The 20171-nt window shown below is 45.1% G+C and overlaps 1 protein-coding gene and 1 pseudogene across 4 annotated transcripts in view; both read right to left on the bottom strand.

The window, feature by feature from the left end:
- Cenpe (centromere protein E) overlaps nucleotides 1–1803 on the bottom strand; it is a 62294-nt gene extending 60491 nt beyond the window's left edge. For all 4 annotated transcript variants that reach the window (XM_076575020.1, XM_076575022.1, XM_076575021.1 and 1 more), the window contains exon 1: nucleotides 1628–1803. In XM_076575020.1, the coding sequence (XP_076431135.1) occupies nucleotides 1628–1683 (56 nt within the window). In that variant the 5' untranslated portion in view covers nucleotides 1684–1803. The remainder of the gene's footprint in view (nucleotides 1–1627) is intronic.
- A 5933-nt stretch (nucleotides 1804–7736) lies between these two features.
- On the bottom strand, nucleotides 7737–9022 carry LOC102923559 (synaptonemal complex protein 3 pseudogene; annotated as a pseudogene).
- Nucleotides 9023–20171: the final 11149 nt, after the last annotated feature.

Below are 20171 nucleotides of genomic sequence, written 5' to 3'. Positions count from 1 at the left end.
TCAAGGCCAGCCTGGTCTACAGAGTGAGATCCAGGACAGGCATTGATGTTCCACAGAAACCCTGTCTCAAGAAAACAAACAAAAAAACCTTTGGAAACTTCTGGAAAACTTAACATGCCATAAATCACCCGGATCATGTCACTAATCTCTCTCTCTCTTTCTCTCTGGAGACAGCGTCTCACTATGCAGCCCTGGTTGGCCTGGAACTCACTAGGTAGCCCAGGCTGGTCCACAACTCGGATACCCTGCCTCTGCCTCCAGAGGGCTGGGATTGAAGCCACGAACTACCACAGGCACCACTCTCTCTTCAATGCCATTTTCCTCTAAATTCCTATACACACCAAGCACGACATCAATCAACATCAATCAATCGAATCTCTCTGACCCATCCATCAAGTAACCACCTATCCTTTCATTCATGGAAAGTGTCTGGATTTTCCTGATACCAGGTGCCCCAATCTGTCACCTCTGAAGGCCCAACGTCTGTCTCTTCCAACATTCTCCACATTCACTTTTCACAGTGTATTGTAATGGCTTATGTCCAACGTTCTCCACATTCACTTTTCACAGTGTATTGTAATGGCTTACGTCGGTACAAATGCTGTTCTAGTTTGCTTGCTATTGCTGTGATAAAATACTCTGTGTGTGTGTGTGTGTGGTTTTTTTTTTTTTTTTTGGTTTTTTTGAGACAGGGTTTCTCTGTATAGCTTTGAAGCCTGTCCTGGAACTCACTCTGTGGCCCAGGCTGGCCTCGAATTCACAGAGATTCGCCTGCCTCGGCCTCTCGAGTGCTGGGATTAAAGGCGTGTGTCACCACTGCCAGGTGATAAAATAGTCTTATCAAAAGCAACTTGGAGAGGAAAAGGTTTATTCCAGCTTACACTTCCAGCACTGAAGGAAGTTGGGGCAGGGTCTCGAGCAGGAGCAGAGGCAGAATGGAAGAACACAGTTTACTGTCTTGCTGTCTCTGGCTACTGCTCAGCTAGTTTTCTTATACAGCCTTGGAGTCCATGAATAAGGATGGTACCACCCACATTGGCCTGAGCCCTCCTGTATCAACCAGTTACCAAGAAAACAGGCCACAAGGACATGCCCACAGGCCAATCTCAGCGAGGTAACCCTCCAGTTGAAACTCCCTCAGATAAAGTTGGGCTGTTAAGTTGACAGCTAAAGCTAGCTAGGAGACAACGTTGCCCAAACTAGGGAAGGAACTTCTGAAGTACAAGAAACTCTCAATTTTGAGAATCTCAACCCGTTCAATACCAATTTCGCGAACACCAAAAGCTTTAGCATCTCTAGCTGAACGCCAGAAGCTAGCAAACCCAGGAGACTGCATCTCCCACTTCCTGCCGTTTCTTTCTAGCATTTCTGACCCTCCTCCACGACTGCACATTTTCTGCCCTCGTCCCTCAGACGACGATCGCAGTGTCGCCGGCTGCAGAGCCGCAGTCTGAACTTGTCTTGGGCTGCAAACAGGGAGGAGTCCTGCTCCGGGGGGGCGTCAGTGTGACCCGGGGCAGCGCGGGCCGGGGTGCAGGTCCCCAGCCGGGAGGGCAGCGCGGCCGCCCCACGCCGCCCGGTCGCCCGCCGCAGGCAGCCGCCCCCCGCCGCCCGGCCCGCCGCCTACCTGCTGTTGAGCGGCCGCACCCGCACGCACACCGCCACCGCCGCCTCCTCCGCCATCCCGCCCGCTGCAGCCCAGGAAAACGCAGAAGCCCAATGGCGCCCACCAAGCTCCAGGACCCGCCCCGCCTTCAAGTTTAAAATGTCCTGGACGTCGCAGCTGATTGGGCCGCGCCGCGTCATGACGTCACGGGACAGCCCACGTGCCGCGCGGTGCGGGGGGGGGAGAGCGAGGGGGCGGGGCGGGAGGCGGGGCGGGAGGCGGGTCCACAGAGCCAGACTAGGCGGGGGAGCATCAGGGATCACGGAATTGAGATCGCCCTTGCTGGAGAGTGGTCCTGTAATAGACGGTCAGTCAGAAGCCACCTCCTCCCTACCCTACCCTCAGAGAGCTGGCAGTTTGCAGGACAACAGAATTCTGATCTTTAAAAAAATTAAGCCAAACCAACTTCTGTTTTGTTTTGAAGCCTCCAATGGGAAGACTTGGAACTCATTGTCCTGTCAGGAAAGGAATATTTTTTTTTTTTTTTTTTGTATTCGTTCGGAACCGCACTGAAGCGTTTTCCGTTTTCTTTCTTGAACTTTCATTTCCCTAGACTGTGACTTAGGGAAGAGAATCGCTGAAAACGGGAAACATTTTGTGGGAAGCGGACCAAGATCCGCACTAGAACCATAGACTATTGGACAAAACCCACAGGACTCGGCATGGGAAACCTCATTTCATGTTGTTGGTCTGGGTAGTCTAAGAGACTCCCAAAATGATAACACTAGACCTCAGGGAAGGGGTTTCCAGGTCAGAGCCAGCTCGGGTTTTCCAAGTCCTGACAAGTCTCAAGTATGTGTTGTGTTCAGCAACAAGGACTTCAGCCTCAGGGAGGCAACCAAGGACAACCTGGGGAAGTCAGTTCTCTCCTTCTGCCCTGGGATCCCAGGGATCCGGTCCAGGTGGTCAGGGTTGCCAGCAAGTGGCCTCACTCACTGAGCCATCTTCTCTGCCCTGTTTTAATTTTTTAAACGAGCAGAAAAATAGGACATATATTCAGTTGCAGGGAATGAGCCTAGGAAGGGGAACAAGGGTTATGTACTTACAGGCTCAGAAGTGAGGAAGGGATTTTGAGGGCAGAAGTACTGAACTGTCACAGCCGTGCTTACGATTGTTGTCATACTGGTTTTGCTATCGTTATATAGCAGGCAGCATTTACTGAAGATTGACTATATTCCATTATATGCTCTGTGCCCTTGGGTTATCTCATTTATCAGAGCTGTCCATCAAGGGATGATGTTAATATTCTGATCCTGCCCTTTGGTGCCACTCTATGTTCTGACATAAAAGCCTATTCTTAAGGGAAAGCTCTGCCCATTTTCTCTCTCTCTTCTTCTGCTTTCGTCCCACGAGGTATGAGGTGTGCACCTCGCAAACCCTCTCTCTCCCCCTCTCTCTTTTTCTCCCCCCTTCCTCTTTCTGTCTTTCTGCCTCTTCACCTCTATTATAATAAAACATTTCCACACAGATGCATTGTCTGGGTTGTGTATCTCCACCCGCCACCCTGCTGCCATGCCCACGTAGACTTGGCCTCCCACCAGCCCACCACTGCATCTGGGGGTCCCCTAGATAATCTGGCTGTTCTCAAAGATCAGAACTACAGCTACAGGGCCTGAAAAATTGTAATAGATTCAGATACCACTGCCAACAGCTTATAGAATGTCTCTCCTCACTCAAGGTCTATTCAGGCTTAAGAAAGTTAGCCCCCTTGCCCCTGCTAACTTTATTAAGCTGTAACTAACTGGGAAACCTGTATATTCAGATTTATGCTCTCAAAATTATAAATACATCTAGCAGATTTTGTTCCCCAGTCCTCAAACACCTGTAGAGATCTGAGAATATGGCATTTAATATAAAAGCTTTTTTGTGGCAAAGAGACATGTTAGCTCCTGGCAGCAGCATCTTGTAACTTCTCCAAGAAGATGGATGGCCACAGAACCTTCACCTGGAAACTTATGGCAAGGCCCGCCATGCAGTGACATGTTGGGATCCTGTCCAGACTGTGAATAGGTGTAACAGTGGAGGACCGATTGCCCCACACTGCAAAGTCAAGGTGGGACAGTCTCCCCAAATTTCTACTCCACAGAAAAAAATCTGTCAGATCTTCTGGGCCTATTATCTGAACAAGTGCTGTCTTCTGGGCTTCTGTACAAGACGCCAACGACCACAGAGAAACTTAGGATTGCTGCCCAGGTAGCTGTCTCACTTTTTAAATTTATCCTTCTCAGGTCTGACAATGTTTGATGACTAGAGTGTATCAGTTTGACAACCCCAATCCCAAGATTACTGACAGTCCATTAATAAGTTTCCATATAAAGATAAGCCTTGCTGTGGGGTGTTCTAGATGCTGTGAGTGTGTTGCTCTGATTGGTTGATAAACAAAAGGCTGATTGGCCAGTAGCCAGACAGGAAGTATAGGCAGGGTAAACAGACAAGGAGAATTCTGGGAACAGAAGGCTGAGTAAGTAGACGCTAGCCCGCCATTGAGGGAGCAGCATGTACCAGCACACAGGTAAAGTGACGGAACACATGACAACATATAGATCAACAGAAATGGGCTGAGTTTAAATGTAAGAGCTAGTTAGTGGTAGGCCTGAACTAATGGCTGAGCAGTTTTAATTAATACAAGCTTCTGAGTGATTATTTTTAATAAGTGGCTGCGGAGTCTGTAGTGCTGGGCAAGACCAGAAAAAAACTTCAGCTATAATGCCTCATCCCCAGACTTCATGGTACAGGACAGACCGATTTCAGATATAACTCCAGAGGTTCAAAGTTTTAATACTTATAAATGCAGCTTTGATAAACCGATAGAACATTGACTACAAACAGTTCTTAAGACTCTTAAATCTCTATGGATTTTCAACCCTTTTTGCTATGATGTAAATCTATTCCAGCTGTCTTACAGATACCTACAGGTCCCTGGGAAAAGTTCTACTGCATCAAAAAATCTGGTCTGATAAAAATTAACAGTCTCCAGAGCCCATTTTAATCTCATCTATTTTTGAGAATATTTTGCAGTTTTCCTCCCATGTATGAACCAAGGGGCTCTCCAGATAGGCCAACCCCCAACCAAGGACACCAACTGAGATGGATGCACCCCCACCTCCAGAGAAATGGCAGATGTGATGGCTCCTACAATCCTGAAGAACACACTCCTCAGTTCACTGCTGTAACCTGCCCCCTCTGCTCACTCAAGAAACAGACACATGAGATCTCCACAATGACAGCTAACTGGATGCTTCTTCACTCATGCGCCTTGCCATGTGTGACTCCTGGGTTCCCCCTCCCCACTTCGCCCCTCATCAGCTTGAAGTAGCCTTGAGAATTCAGCACCCTTGTTTCCCTACTGGCTCCCATAACTCACCTCCTTTTTATATAATTGAAAATGGAGAAATGTTAATATTCTGATCCCACTCTTTGGTGCCACCTTATGCCTTGACATAGAAGCCTATTCTTAAAGGAAAACTCCACCCATTCCTCTCTCTTCTCTCTCTCTTCCATTTTCCTCCCACTAGGTGCGAACCTCTTGAACCCCTTGCCCCCGCTATCCCTCTCTTTCCCCTCTCTTCCCCCCCTCTGTCTGTCTCTCTCTTTCTGTCTTTGTGCCTCTTCATCTCTCTATTATAATAAACCATTTCCATGCGGATGCAGTGTCTAGGTTATGTATCTCTACCCGCCACCCTGCTGCCATGCCCACATGGACTGGGCCACCTGCCAGCCCACCGCTGCATCTGGGGGTCCTGCTGCATATAATTCCTAACATTATTCATTAGAGGGGAAAGAGAGGAGGACTGAGAAGGTAAGAAGAGTCGAATTTGATAAAAGGATATAATATGCAGGTATAAAAATGTTATAACAAAACGAATTGTCTTGTACAATTAATGTACACTAATGAAAAAGATGTTGCCTGATGGTATAGGCCTGTAACCCCAGGTACTCAGCAATCTGAGGCAGCAGGATGGCTGTGGGTTCCCAAACAGCTTCACCACACAGCTGCCATGACAGGCTTGGAGGCCCAGACGCAGCTTCTGTGACAGGCTTACTGGCAGGAAACAGACCCAGGAAAAGTAATAAGCTGACCCCACCCAGGGAGGGCTTATATCTAAGGGGAAGTACCTGACATCCCAAACATTTCAACCATTAGATAAGATTAGATAAGATGGCCAGATGTCCCTGAGTCTAGCACACACCTATTTCTGTTTTATAGATACACCTAGTCAAATGTCAGCCAATCAGGGTCCTGAATCCTGGGAATCCCCTCACTCCAACCTCTGCTATGATAAAAACCCCACTGTGCCTGAGCTTAAGGGCTCTCTGCTCTTACCACTGTGTCAGACAGACAGAGATACCAAGCTTGGAGCTTGAAAATAAAGGCTCTTCACTTTTACATATAGGATTCGGTCTCTGTGGTGGTCTTTTGGAGGTCCCTGCGATCTGGGCATAACAATGGCCACATTCAAAACCTGTCTGGGTTGTGGACTGAGTTCAAGGCCTCAAGGGCAGTTTAGTCAGTCTCAAAATAAAAAATAAAAAGGGGGTTGGGGCCGAGGATTCTGCCTCATTATGTTTAATAACTAGCAGTGCAAAAAAAAAATATCCATTGAGAAACTACTTTATGTTGGATATTTTTCTAGGCTTAGAAAACACAAGAATGACTATACTAGACTTAGTGCATGTCGTCTTAGGACTATTATTCTCTTAGGAGAGGTAGTAATGAGCACAAATTTCTGCTGTGGGATGTTCTGTATGCTGTGAATGTGTTGCTCTGATTGATCGATAAATAAAATGTTGATTGGCCAGTAGCCAGGCAGGAAGTATAGGTGGGATAAACAGACAAGGAGAACTGCGGGAAGTGGAAGGCTGAGTCAGGAGACACTGCCAGCTGCCGCCAGAAGAAGCCACATGTAAAGATACGGGTAAGCCACGAACCACGTGGCAAGGTATAGATTAATAGAAATGGGTTAATTTAAGATGTAAGAGTTAGATAGCAAGAAACCTGCCATGGCCATACAGTTTATAAGTAATATAAGTCTCTGTGTTTACTTGGGTCTGAGCGGGCCCCAGCGGGACTGGAGATCAGCTCCAGCTACAAATATCTGTTCTCCCAGGGTACAGAGTACAAAAATAAAGCTAGAGAGAACAAGAGAAGCTAGTAAGTGTTCGAGCTTCTCATGAAATGCATTCTTGTGGAAGAGGCAGGAAGTACATACTAAATAGTAAAATAGCCCAGCCTGGTCTATAGGGCAAATTGCAGGACAGTCATGGCTACACAGAGAAACCCTGTCTCGGAAAAACCAAAACCCAAACCAGCCAACCAGCCAACCAGCCAACCAGCCAACCAACCAGCCAACCAGCCAGCCAACCAACCAACCAACCAACCAACAAAAGAATACCTTACCAGGCGGTGGTGGTGCACACTTTTAATATTGGTGCTTGGGAGGCAGAGGCAGGCATGTCTCTGTGATTTCGAGGCTAGGTTGGGCTACAAAGTAAGTTCTAGGACAGCCAGAGGTACACAGAGAAACTCTTTCTCAGAAAAAAATTCATTAAAGAAAACATCCAGGGCTTGCATTAATCTATATTTTTGCACTTTTAAAATAGAATTTACAGTTTTCATTTAACCTTTTTAAATTTTTATTTATTTATTTTATTTTTTTAATACAACATAGCCATTTATTTTTAAAGTTTGCTTTGTGTGCCAGTGTGGTGGCTTGAAAATGGCCCCCAAAAGAAGTGGCACTATTAGAAGATGTGGCCTTGCTGGAGTAGGTGTGGTCTTGTTTGAGGAAGTGTGTTACTGTGGGGGGCCAGGCTTTGAGGTCCTTTTCTTAAGCTTCACTGAGTGTGATAGTCAACTTCTTGTTGCCTGTAAGATGTAGCACTCTCAGCTCCAGCACCACATCTACCTGCACACTGCCATGCTCCCTTCATGATCATAATGGACTGAACCTCTGAAACTGTAAGCGAACCACCCTCAATTAAATGTTTCCTTTATAAGAGTTGCCATGGTCATGGTGTTTCTTCACAGCAATGAAAACCCTAACTAAGATAGTCAGTAGATAGATTATCATTATTCTTCTCCACATACTCCAAACCCTATGAACTACTCATGTAGCTGTCTGATCACTTTCAGTCTTTGGTTCTGAACAGTTGTTGGCTGCTGAAAACTCTTGTTGAATGAGATCAGCTAGTTTTTCTTCCTGTTCCTCACAGTTCTGCATACCCAGGTCCCACTGCTGCAGCACACTCATGAACTGCTGAGAATAGTCATTGTTAAGCTTCTGTGTTTGCTCTTCTAGTGTCTTCCAAATTTGCTCAATTTTCTGATTACTGGCTTTGAAGGAAGCTCTTGTATACATGTCTGTTATCTTTCTCTTGGCAAGAGCAGCTTTGTTAATGCCAGCTCCCCCCTCCCCAGCATATTCTATACTTTACCTCCTGTATCTCCAATTATTCTTGCAGAAGGTCTTTTCTTTCCATGTTTATCAATCACTGGAGTCTTTTCTTCGTCAACACCCTCTTCCAAAGTACCCAGATCTTTTTCTTCTCTCTCAAAGTCAGAACCTTTCTTAGGTTGATCCTCCAAGGAAGGATTCCCAGATTTCCCAGAATGCCTTCTTCCACCAGACACAATCTTTAGATGTTTCCATTCTATCTCCTTCACCTATGCTGCTCATGTGAGAAATCATCTTCCTTGCAGTCATAAAGCCTCTGCCAAGATTCTCAACCTCTGGGTCGTGACCCCTTTGCCAACCTTGTATCTCCAAAAATATTTATATTACAATTCATAGCAGCAGCAAAATCACAGTTGTGAAGTCCCAATGAAATAATGTTATGGTTGGGAGTCACCATAACACGGGGAACTGTATTAAAGGGTGGCAGCCTTAGGAAGGTTGAGAACCGCTGCTCTGGGGTTGGGGAGTGAATTTCAGATGGCTGTTTAAGAAAGATTTAGAGAGCCTCTTGGGACTATACATTGTATAAGAACCAATCAGATGTGGGAGGGAAAAGACAGAGGTTTCCAGTTAGACAGATAAGTATGTCAAAGAATTCAGGGCTTGCTAGAGTTTGCTATGTGCCTGTACTACCCTTGGGACTTAGTAATTTTGGGTAGTGGAGAAGGAAGGTGGGGCAAGGTCTTATGGGTCTTCTATTCTACAATAAAATATAAGGATCTTTTTCTCATGTTGAGGGGAAGCCTACAGACATTTTTACATGGGAGAGTAAGAGTAAAACGACTCATGTATTTTTTTTAAGACTTTCTGTACCATTTCACTAGGAACATAGAAGCTTGTGGAGGAGGCTTTGTACTAGTTCCTAACACTGTCTACTCACCTGCTTGTCTTGTACCCACATGTCTTTTTCCTAGGCTGTGAGTAGATGGCAACCATTCACTCAGGAAACCTCTCCCGAGGACCCCCAGGGGTCTGACAATGAAAATATCTCAGACCACAGTGGGAAATGGCTAGAGGTTGAAGCCTGTTTATGCTGGTTGGAAAGGGAAAACTCACCAATCAAAGCAGCCAGTGTTGTGCGAAGCAGTCTGGTGGCCGGGCAAATGGAAAAGTGGGCAGCCATAGATAGAGTGAACCTGGGTACAGGGTCCCAGATGTAGAGTGCTGGGAGGGCCTGCTTTGTCTCGGCACCAATGGGCCCACACAGGCCACCATCTGGGCCTTACCCAAAGTGCCACCAAGAGGGACACTGATCAGCTGACTGCCCCTGTACACCTCATGGCATGGGGACATCAAAGACCATCCTCCAGCTGATTTCCTAGGCTTGGCCATGGGCAAGGATTGAAGGTGCCATCTCCCACAGGGAACCTAGGGTAGCCATTATAGTATCGGGGTGATCTACTTCCTTCCTTTTGAACACTGGGGTTGCTTACTCCATCTTGAAGGAGTTTTGGGGTCCTACCTCTCCTCATTTCCCTATTGTTGGGATAGGGGGACAACCTTACCTACCTTATCAGATCCCACCACTTAATTGTATTTTCAGGAGTAACCCTCTCACCCACACATTTTTAGTCGTGTCAACCTGCCCTGTGCCCCTAATGGGAAAAGATTTTCTAGCTAAGGTAGGAGCTTTTATTTCGTTTGCTCCCCCATTTGCCTCACTCCAGACTCGTCAGCAGCTCCTCTCCTCATCCTCCTAGTCACTCAGCCTACTAGCTCTGGCATTTCCTTTCCCTTGCCAGCCTCTCAGGTGGACCCCAAAGTCTGGGACACCCAGAACCCTTCTGTTGCTGGGCACCATCCTGCTGTGGGATGGCCTGTATGTCAAATCTGTTGCTCTGATTGGTCAATAAATAAAACACTGATTGGCCAGTGGCCAGGCAGGAAGTAGGTGGGACAAGGAGAGAGGAGAATACTGGGAAGCAGAAGGCTGAGGCAGAGACACTGCCAGCTGCCACCATGACCAGCAGCATGTGAAGACGCCGGTAAGCCACCAGCTACGTGGCAAGGTATAGATTTATGGAAATGGATTAATTTAAGCTATAAGAACAGTTAGCAAGAAGCCTGCCACGGCCATACAGTTTGTAAGCAATATAAGTCTCTGTGTTTACTTGGTTGGGTCTGAGCGGCTGTGGGACTGGCGGGAGAGAGAGATTTGTCCTGACTGTGGGCAAGGCAGGAAAACTGTAGCTACACCATCCCCTTATTATTATCCAGTTACTACTCAGCTAATTGTTACAGTACCACCATAGAGCCAGAGGCCAAGGACCATCAAGTATACCCAGGCGGTAAGGAACAGTAACAGTCCAGAGGTATTTACACTTCCGGACTCAAAAGGGTCTGGATTCTGCAAAAAACAGACTTTAATAAAACAATCTATTGCTGTTAAATGCCCTCAGCAATTGATCACCTGTGTCTCCTGGATGCTAAACTACTAAAGAAAACAGGTACTGTGGGGAGGTTTGTCTCAGATAAGGCTTATCTCAGATGAAAATTAAAAGCATGTTCCGTGTCTCTCTCTCTCTCTCTCTCTCACACACACACACACACACACACACACACACACACACACACACACAAATGAATAAAATTATGATAGCAGAGTACTAAACATTATAACATCATGGCTACCAGCTCAAGATTTTAAATTCCCTGTAGCTGCTTCTTAATATGTTTAAAAATTCTCCTGAGCTCCAGAACTAGCTTGAATCCACCTGTTCTTGTCAGCTTCACTCCAGATAAGTATAATTCAAACTTTCCTGGTCCCAGGACCCCCATTCCTCACCCTGGGACACCCCCCCCCCCCCCCCCCCGGTAAAATTTTTTCTAAACTTCCTCTTCTGCCTCACTAGCACCTTGTCAGACCCAAACAGCCACAGAGCCTTAAGCAGCAGAAGGTGATAGATGATTCCCAAAGCAGCAGCGGACAATCTACTACCTCAGTACATTCGGCTATCCCAAAAGCTCCTTTCCCTACCTCCAAAAGTTAACCAACACCCACCGAGTCAGCTGGAAGCAGTTCCGGGAGACATGGCATCCCCATTCCCATTCACCTACCATTTTTATAATAAACAAAGACTCTGGAATGATAGAATTCCTAACCACTCCCCCATGACCATGCACGTACTGGCAAGATGCTTAGTCATCCCAGGGCCTTACATCCTACATAATCCATGCGCTGCATGATCACATAATTTGCATGCAGTGTGATCACATAATCTATGCACATGTGTGACATAGCTACATAAACCCATATGCTCATGTGTGAGGGAATCTATAAAAGCAGGTCCCACATACTCCTCCCTACTTCTTCCTGCACGATCCTTCCCATAGGCCTAAGCATCCCTTCTGTTCACTTCCCTTAATAAACTCCTTTTTTTTTTTTTTGGAGGTACATTTATTTACATATTGACTGAGTGCCAGCTATAGGTCTGGAACTACAAAACCCCTTAATAAACTCTTATAGTGGGCTTTGTTGTACCTCTTGGCTTTTCTCGCACGGTAAACAGTGCCACTTAATAAGGCCCAGTGGCCTTCTCTACCACATTTAAAACAGGGACCTGGAGGCTTTGGGCTGCTGGTCTGATAGCATGTGCCAGCATTTGGCAGTTCCATTTATGGGCTTTCTCATCTCTCCCTTGGCACACCTTATATGCAACAGCTCAGACTTCTGACTGTGGGGTCAGCATCCCTCTCTTCAGACACTTAATTTTAGCACTGATGTTGGGGAAGCTGCAACACAAAGTGGGTTCTAAGGAGCTGTCTGCCCTCTGAGCTCTCAGGATCTAGGCTAGTATATTGTAAGAGAGCCTTTGTAAGCCATTTAAAAAATGAGATGGATTTTCTTTCTTATCTTGAATTATCAGGAACCACCTTGGCCCCGGGTGGATGGGCAGCATTAGTTTGATGACCCTCATCTGCGTGTGTCTTAGCCTGCTCCCAAACTCATCTGTGATCCTCAGGGCAGTTCGAGAGTGAGTGACAGGAGGAAGTGAAGGTGGGAGCCAGAGTTGGGCGGTTGGAGCAGCCTGATATTGGAGAGGAGAAGGCTGGAGGAGGAGCTAAAGGGGCAGATGCCCTAGGAGTGGGAGTGGGAGGTTGGATAGGTGGAGGTTCATTGGCAAGGTCCACAGCAGTAGTAACAGATTCCTCAGGTTCAGGTTGCATAGCTAGGAGCATGTGGGCAGGAGAGAGGAATCAGGAAGGCAGGATTTGGAGCTTAGGTGAAAAAAAAAATGCTTGGATACAAGGCAACTCTTTCTATTTGCCTGTTTGCTGGCAGAAGTTAGATAATTCCTGTAAAATATTGGGGTCCAAGGAGCCATTAGGTGGCCATTTTTTATTATTACCTAAGGGATATTTGGGCCATTTCTCAGAGGAGGAGTGGGACTCAGAAGGAAGCCTTATTTCCCATGGCTGTGACAGAGAGAAAAAAATAAAAAATAAAAAAAACAAATGTGATCCATGATCACAATCTCAGGCATCCCCAAGATCAAGTGAGGATCAGTGATTGGCACAAATCACACAATGCTTCATCAAGCTAGAAGGGTGAGGGCCAGGGCATACATAGTATGAGGACCCCCTGGGGATCTGACAGCATTCAGTGCTTCATCAAGCAAGAGAATGAGGGTGGGGTATATGCAGTCCCAGCCCTTTGCAGAGATTCTGTCATCCCCTTGCTCCTTTCTGTCCTGTATCATTTTCACCTGCTCTCATAATCAGTGTCTCATCTGCAAATGCACTCCTCATGGTCTCCAACCAGCCTCAGTTATCTAGTAGGCATTGCAAACTTACAATATTTAGTACTGAATTCACAATTGTTTTTGGTGTCTTTTTTTCTTCTACTAGCTTTAAGTTTATTAAAAATGAGACAATCTCCTCCAACTTTGTTGAGGTGGCTGGACCACATACATGCCCATATCTATGACCACACCTAATGTGGGGAATTAACAAGGCAACTCCACATAGTTAAAAAGGAGGTTTAATTTTGGGGTAACTTACAGCCAGTAAAGGGGTTGGTTACAGGATCCAGGAGAGGTGAGGTACAGTCCAGTGGGGTTCTCTGGAGAACTCTGACTTGGTCTGCCATCCAGCATCCAGGATCAGGAGGAATCAAGAGGGCCGGCACATCCGGATCTCATGTCTTAAGGGCTCCTGTCTCAGCCCTGCCCCAGGGGTGGGTCATAGGAAGGCGGGGCAGTTCCCAGAAGCCTCACTAGGGATAGTACTTCCAGGTCAAAGCTGGAACAGCTACCCACTACACACATCTACCTCTGAACTGGAATCTGTTGCTAAACCAGTCCCAGACTCAGCTTCCTTTTCAGTATCAGGGCACAGTGCTCCACGCAGGTCTCTGTAGGCTTCCGTCTTATGAATCTTGCAGGTCCCTTACCCTTTGTACCTTTGAGAGGAGCCTGGCAATCTCAGGAGGGTTGATGCGCAGGGTGTCAGGGAGGATCTCTGGAGGCAGGTGGAGGTAATCTTAGAGATCCTGTTTTGTTTGTAAGGAAGCAGTGGAAGTGTCCCCAGGCAAACGGTTCTTTCATCTAGCCTTGAGGCTGAAGAACTGGATGCCCTTTATGACAAGAAGACTCAGCTCATCCTTGTCTGCTAACTTCTGATGTTTGGACACATGGACATCCTTCTTAGCTACCATCATTTCCTGATTAAAAAGAAGTTCAAGAGGACAACCCGATTCTTTCTGGGCAACATCATCATAGTGGCTGTGGGGTCCAAGCCCGAGGTAGGAAAGCTTAGTTTCTTTTATTTTATTTTATTTTATTTTTTTGGTTTTCCGAGACAGGGTTTCTCTTGTGTAGCTTTGCGCCTTTCCTGGATCTCACTTGGTAGCCCAGGCTGGCCTCGAACTCACAGAGATCCGCCTGCCTCTGCCTCCCCAGTGCTGGGATTAAAGGCGTGCGCCACCACTGCCCGGCGCTTAGTTTCTTTTATGTTGCTCTGACAGAACAGCTGACAGCCGCAACTTCTGGGAAGGATTTATTTTGGCTCACACATCCAGAGTGGCTTACTTCATTGGGTGGGACAAGCACGGCAGAGTTCTTGTGGAGGGAGAATGTGGCAGGGGCTCCTCACATTGTGACAGACCACATAGCAAAGAGGGAGGCTAGACACAGGGGTGGGGGTAGCTGTTAGGGGCCCCATTCACAGTACTTACCTCTGACATATAGGACAAACCTCCTCCAGGTTATACAGCCTCCCCAAACAGTGCCTACAGCCAGATTCCAAGTAGTCAAATCATGAGCTTGTGGGGGATAGTTTAGATTCAAACCACAGAGCAATTGTTCTCTTTCAAACCTGCTTGCTCAGTGGTTTTCTATGGTGATATTTTATTTGTATTAAAATGTTATTTGTATGTTAATAAATAAAGTTGCCCGGGAGTCAGAGCTATTAGCAAGCCATAGGAAAGCAGGGCAGTGGTGGCGTATGCTTGTAATCCTAGCACTTGGTAGGCAGAGCTAGGTAAGTCTCTGTGTGTTCAGGAATGCAGCCAGTATTGGATACACATGCTTTTAATCTTAATACCAATCATAGAAAACCTGGAGGTCTATACAGACAGGCCGTGACAAGGAGGTCATGTGGTTGGGTTTACAACCAATGAGAAGGCAGAACAGAAACACTATAAAAAGACAGACACATAGGAAGTAGTTCTGGTTCGGAGAGGTAGGACCACTGCAGGAGGAAGGGTAAGGTTTTTAGCTCTTAGCTCTGACCTTTTGGCTTTCTTCTTTGCATTGGTTCTGTGTTTCTTATTTAATAAGACGATTGGTTACATCTACAGTTTTCAGCCTCCCAGTTGATGGCAAGCCCATCCTTCCAATCATCCAGGTAGAAACTATGGTGTAGGCTGCCCACCCTCTCCTCTGCTCTCCAAGTCTATGATCAACATGCCTGGATATTCTTTTAGGGCTGCTTCTAACATTTCAGAACAAAGCCATTTCTGACAACTTCTGCTGATGCCCTAGTCCTCCTACGTCTCTGTGTATCGACTCTTATCCATCCTCACTGTCGGTCTACTCTCAATGGAACAACCTCAGAGGTCCTTTAAAAACACATCAGTAATGCCACTGTCTCAAGACACCCAGTGTCACCTCTCTACTCTCATTTCCTTGTTCAAACTCTTGAGTTGTTCCCCAAAGTCCTGATCATTTTCATCCTTTCTTTGTGTGTGTGTGTGTGTGTGTGTGTGTGTGTGTGTGTGTGTGTGTATGTGTGTGTATGTGTGTGTGTACATGTGTGCGTGCATGTGTGCATGAGGGCATTGAACCCAGGACTTCAAACCATAATAAACACATGCTGTATGCCTAAGCCACATTTGGAGTCCATGGTTTTGCCCCTGGTTACCTCTCTGGCCTCACTTCCTGTCACTTGCTCCTTCTCTCCTTTTTTTCCACACTGGAGCACAGGCTCCCTACCAAAGCCACAACTCTGTTCTCTGCAGCTGATAGATCGGCATGCTTCTCTGTGATTCTGGGATCTCTGTGAACATCCCCTTCTCAGAGCTCATTGTCTGTGCAAAGTAACAACCCTCTTGTCTGTCACTTTTTTTTGCTCATGTTTAAAGTATAATTTTTGCTCATAACTTTTAGAAATCACACTTAAATGAATTTATCTGTATAAAATAGGTCTCCTCATTCTAAAAATCAGCTCAGTAAATTAGCCAAATAGCTTTTTACTCCTTATACCCTGGAAAGGTGCTTGGTATAAATGTTCAGTTTTACAAAGTTGCTTACTCATATGCTTAAAAACACGTGAATGTTAGTTTCCCACAAGATAAAGATATTAGTTAATGGGTAGAAATAGTCTATAAAGCAGAGTCTATTAATTGAAGATTATTTTTGGTTGCTATATTGTGAGCTTATCTGTACTCTTCCTTTTTCACAGCTAAACTGTAAAACAACAAGGCAGTACTTAGGGGCGGCCTAGAGATTAACTAATGCATGTGAAGTTATGAAACTTCTAGAGAGGGACCCTTTTAATTTATATATATATATAAATACATATATTAAATATATATATAAAATACCCACAAGGTTTTTATTCTTTCACTTTCATTAAAATTGATTCTTTTCTCATACAATATATCCTGATTATAATTTTCCCTCCCTCTACTCCTCCCAGTTCCTCCCCACCACCCCTCTTCTCCAGCTCTACTCCCTTTTTGGAAAGAGACCCTTAAAGTGTGCACACATGGTATTTTCTTAATAGGTAGTTGTTATTAATTTTTTTGCCATAAGATTAGTGCATGTGTATAGTTAAAATTCAAATAATGAAAGAGTCAACATGAAAACTATTCCTGAATTTGATTTCTAAAGGTACTGGTTTGCCTACCATAGGTAACTGTGCCATTTTAAAAATAATCTATAGTTATTTACATACATGTATTTAATGGTTCATTTAGTTTTTATAGGAATAGGTATCTTCTATGATTCTATGATGTACTCTACTTAAAATGTGGGATCTTATATAGATATTTTCATCTCATCTAAGAAGGGAAAGTGAATTTCTAGGACACATTGATGTTTTAATTCATTTATTTTCCCCTACAAACTGTTTTCTTTTGCTGAAACTGCAGAGGGCACTGCAATCCTTCCCTTTACCTGTGGGCAATGAAGATCTTGTGTGGTACAAATGTAAGGACTCAGAGAAGCTCATTATATCAAGACATGTATCAGTTTAAATTATTTGTGCTCATATATTTTATACATTTTATATAACCAGGGGACAACCATTTGTTGTGATCGCAGGCATGAGATCACTTTCTTTTGGGGCATGATTAAACATGTTTCTGTGACTAGAGTTATCTCGACTGATTTTGGCCATTTCACAAGCTGGAAAATCCTTGATCTCTGCCAGTCTTTGTTCTTTTCATCAACAAGATGGGGGGCGGGGAGGGGGTTGGATGATGTGACAGACCTGACCATGTTGTTTTTTTGGAAGGATTATGGAAGGTTTTTGGAACTTTGGGATAGAAAAACCATTGAGTGTTGAGAGCTCAGTGGGCTGTTCTGTAAGAGCCTAGAAGATCAGAAAGTTGAGAGCAAAGAGAAAGACCTTGGAGCACATAGCTCTAAACAAGATGTCTCCATCAAATCCCTCCTCTTAGAGCTCAGGGAAGAGGAGGCAGAAGGAGCAGGGCAGACAGAGGGGATGAAGTACATAGGAGAACAAGGCCCTTTAAAACAACTGAGCAAAGCTCACATGAATTCATACAGACTGAATCAGCAATCACAGGGCCTACATGGGTCTGTTCCTGGTCACCAGTGCATGTACTACACTTTTCAGTGAAGGTGTGAGTGAGTGGGTCTCTGATTCTTGTGACTGCTTTTGTGGCTTTTTTATTTTTCTGTTGACTTGTCATGTCCAACTTCAAGGTGATGGTTTTCATTTTATCTTATTGTATTTTATTTTGTTATGTTTTGTTGTTAAAAAAAAGTTTAAAAAGTCGAGAGCAGTGCAGATGATGAAGGCCTGGCTTGTGAAGTTTCAGAGGGAAGTAAAGACTCTACCGGGCAATTTGTGTGAAGAGCCCGTGGTGTCTGCTCAACTGGAGCTGAAGAACAGGTTGTGATGAACAAGAGACCAGAACCACTAAAGTGGATGCTTTGCTTAGCTGAGACCATGGATGCTGGTCATCTGAGGATGAAGGATCAGTTGTGATTAAGAAGAGACCAGCATCATTGAGGTGAAGTCTTCAGGGAAGTGTTTCCTCAGGGTCAGCACACAGAAGCTGTGGTCCAGAGGCAGCCAAGGTGTACCTCCTGTTGTCAGCCAAACCTGGTAATGTAAGAGTCACCCAGGTGGTACTAGTTTTGAAGGTTGAAGGAGTCACAGAGAACAACTAAGGCTTGGCTCTGTGTGTCCCCAGAGAGAGCCCAGGAGAGGTGACTGTTGAAAGTGCAGCTCAGTTGCAGCAAGAAACCCCAGCATTTTAGATATGCCAGTACCATGGGATGACCACCAAGGACAGCAGCAGTAGTGGAGTGGAGCCAGCTGGAACCTAAGAGTCAAGCTGTGTGATGCTGCAGAGGGTGGAGCTGGAGAAGCAACCCAAGCCCTTTGGAGGAACTCAGAAAATCACGAGTGGACCCCAGACATTGGACATTGAGTTTTTTACACAGTTGGAGTTTCGTTTTGCTTTGAAGTGATTGTGAGACTGCCCTGGTTCTTCCCTCTTGAAATAAGAAAGTATTTATTTTTAATGTTTTAGGAGCCCATAGCTGAGAGACTTTCAACTTCAAAAGAGACTTTTGTACTTTAAAAGAGGTTTTGGATTTCTTAAAGAGCTAGACTTTTTAAAGTGTTTAAATTTGTAAGACAGTGGGACTTTTTAAGTTTGTATAATGTTTTATATTCTGACGTTTATATTAACGTGTGACATTGGGATGAAAAACAAAGGAAAGGTTTTGACATTAACAGTGATGTGTTTGTGTGTCAAACTGACAAGGGCTCAGTGTGCTGGCAAGTTTTATGTCAACTTGACACAAGCTGGAGTCATCAGAGAGGGGGGGACCTCCAGTGAGAAAATGCCTCTTTAAGGTTGGGCTGTAGGCAAGCCTGTAGGGCATTTTCTTTCTTTCTTTCTTTTTTTTTTTTTGGTTTTTCGAGACAGGGTTTCTCTATGTAGCTTTGCGCCTTTCCTGGAACTCACTTGGTAGCCCAGGCTGGCCTCGAACTCACAGAGATCCGCCTGGCTCTGCCTCCCAAGTGCTGGGATTAAAGGCGTGCGCCACCACCGCCCGGCTTGTAGGGCATTTTCTTAATCAGTGATTGATGGGGGAGGGCCCAGCATTTTCTGGGTGGTGCCATCCCTGGGTTGGTGATCCTGTAGTCTATAAGAAAACAGGCTAAGTAAGTCAAAAGGAGCAAGTCAGTAAGCAATACCCGCCCCCCGCCCCCCACCATAGCCTCTGCATCAGCTCCTGCCTCCATGTTTCCCGACCTTATTGCTTTTGATGATAAAACTGTTATGTGGAATGGTGAGTGAAGTATACCCTTTCCTTCTCAAGTTGCTTTTGGTCATGGTGTTTCATCACAGCAATAGTGACCCTAACTATGGCAGATGAGAAGGATTCCAAGGCCCCTTTCAGCTTCAGTGAGCTGACACAGCCTTCACTACAATTGGAAGGGGACTTGCAGGGGACTTGTGAGGCATTGCTAATATTTTAGTTCTTGATGGTGTTGGAGTTACAACAGTTTGCTCACCTTGTGAATGCCCACTAAACTGTATGCACGTGCTCTGTATATTGTCTATGTTGTGCTTCAGTGAGACTGTTTTAAGAAGATGGGTCATGTCTGAATCTTTATTGTGCAGTTAAGCAATCTGAACTTAGAAGATATTTGCTGTAGAGTCAGCTTTGGAGCATTAGTCAAGGGCTGGTCCCACTGCTGTTGCTTTCAAATGGAAATATTTAGCATCTATTTGATGATTAAACTGTTTTTTTTTAAAGACATATTTATTATGTATACAGTGTTCTGGATGCATGTATGCCTACATGCCAGAAGAGGGCACCAGATCTCATTATAGATGGTTGTGAGCCAGCATGTGGTTGATGGAAATTAAACTCAGGACCTCTGGAAAAGCAGCCAGTGCTCTTAGCCTCCCAGTTCTGATTAAACTGTTTTGACACTCTTTACATTTACTCCTTTAAAAGATCATATAGCAACTGGCTTAGGTTTCCATTTTTAATAGGTTATTTATTAGTTTAGTTTAGTTTTTAAGGCTGAATCTTGCTTTGTAATAGAGCCAAACCAGTTTGCTGCCTCATCTTCCCAAGAGCTGGGATACAGGCATATGGATTTGCAGCATGTGCTCATAATCTAGGCCTGGTGGGCCATGTCATCTTTTTAGCAGTGACACCAGGCTGCTCTTACAGTACAGAAAGAGCTATCGACAAATGAACAGTCTTCACACTGTCCTAATAAAACTTCAGTAAAACAAGACTTAAATTGTCTTCTATTTTTACATGCCAACAATATTGCTGTCCTTTTGCTTTCTTTTGAAACATTCAACAATGTAAGCAACATTTACC

The sequence above is a fragment of the Peromyscus maniculatus genome, chromosome 6 (assembly GCF_049852395.1).
Source record: "Peromyscus maniculatus bairdii isolate BWxNUB_F1_BW_parent chromosome 6, HU_Pman_BW_mat_3.1, whole genome shotgun sequence".
Lineage (NCBI taxonomy): Eukaryota > Metazoa > Chordata > Mammalia > Rodentia > Cricetidae > Peromyscus > Peromyscus maniculatus.
Note: the sequence above shows the minus strand (reverse complement) of the source record. Positions and strands in the feature narration are given on the sequence as shown.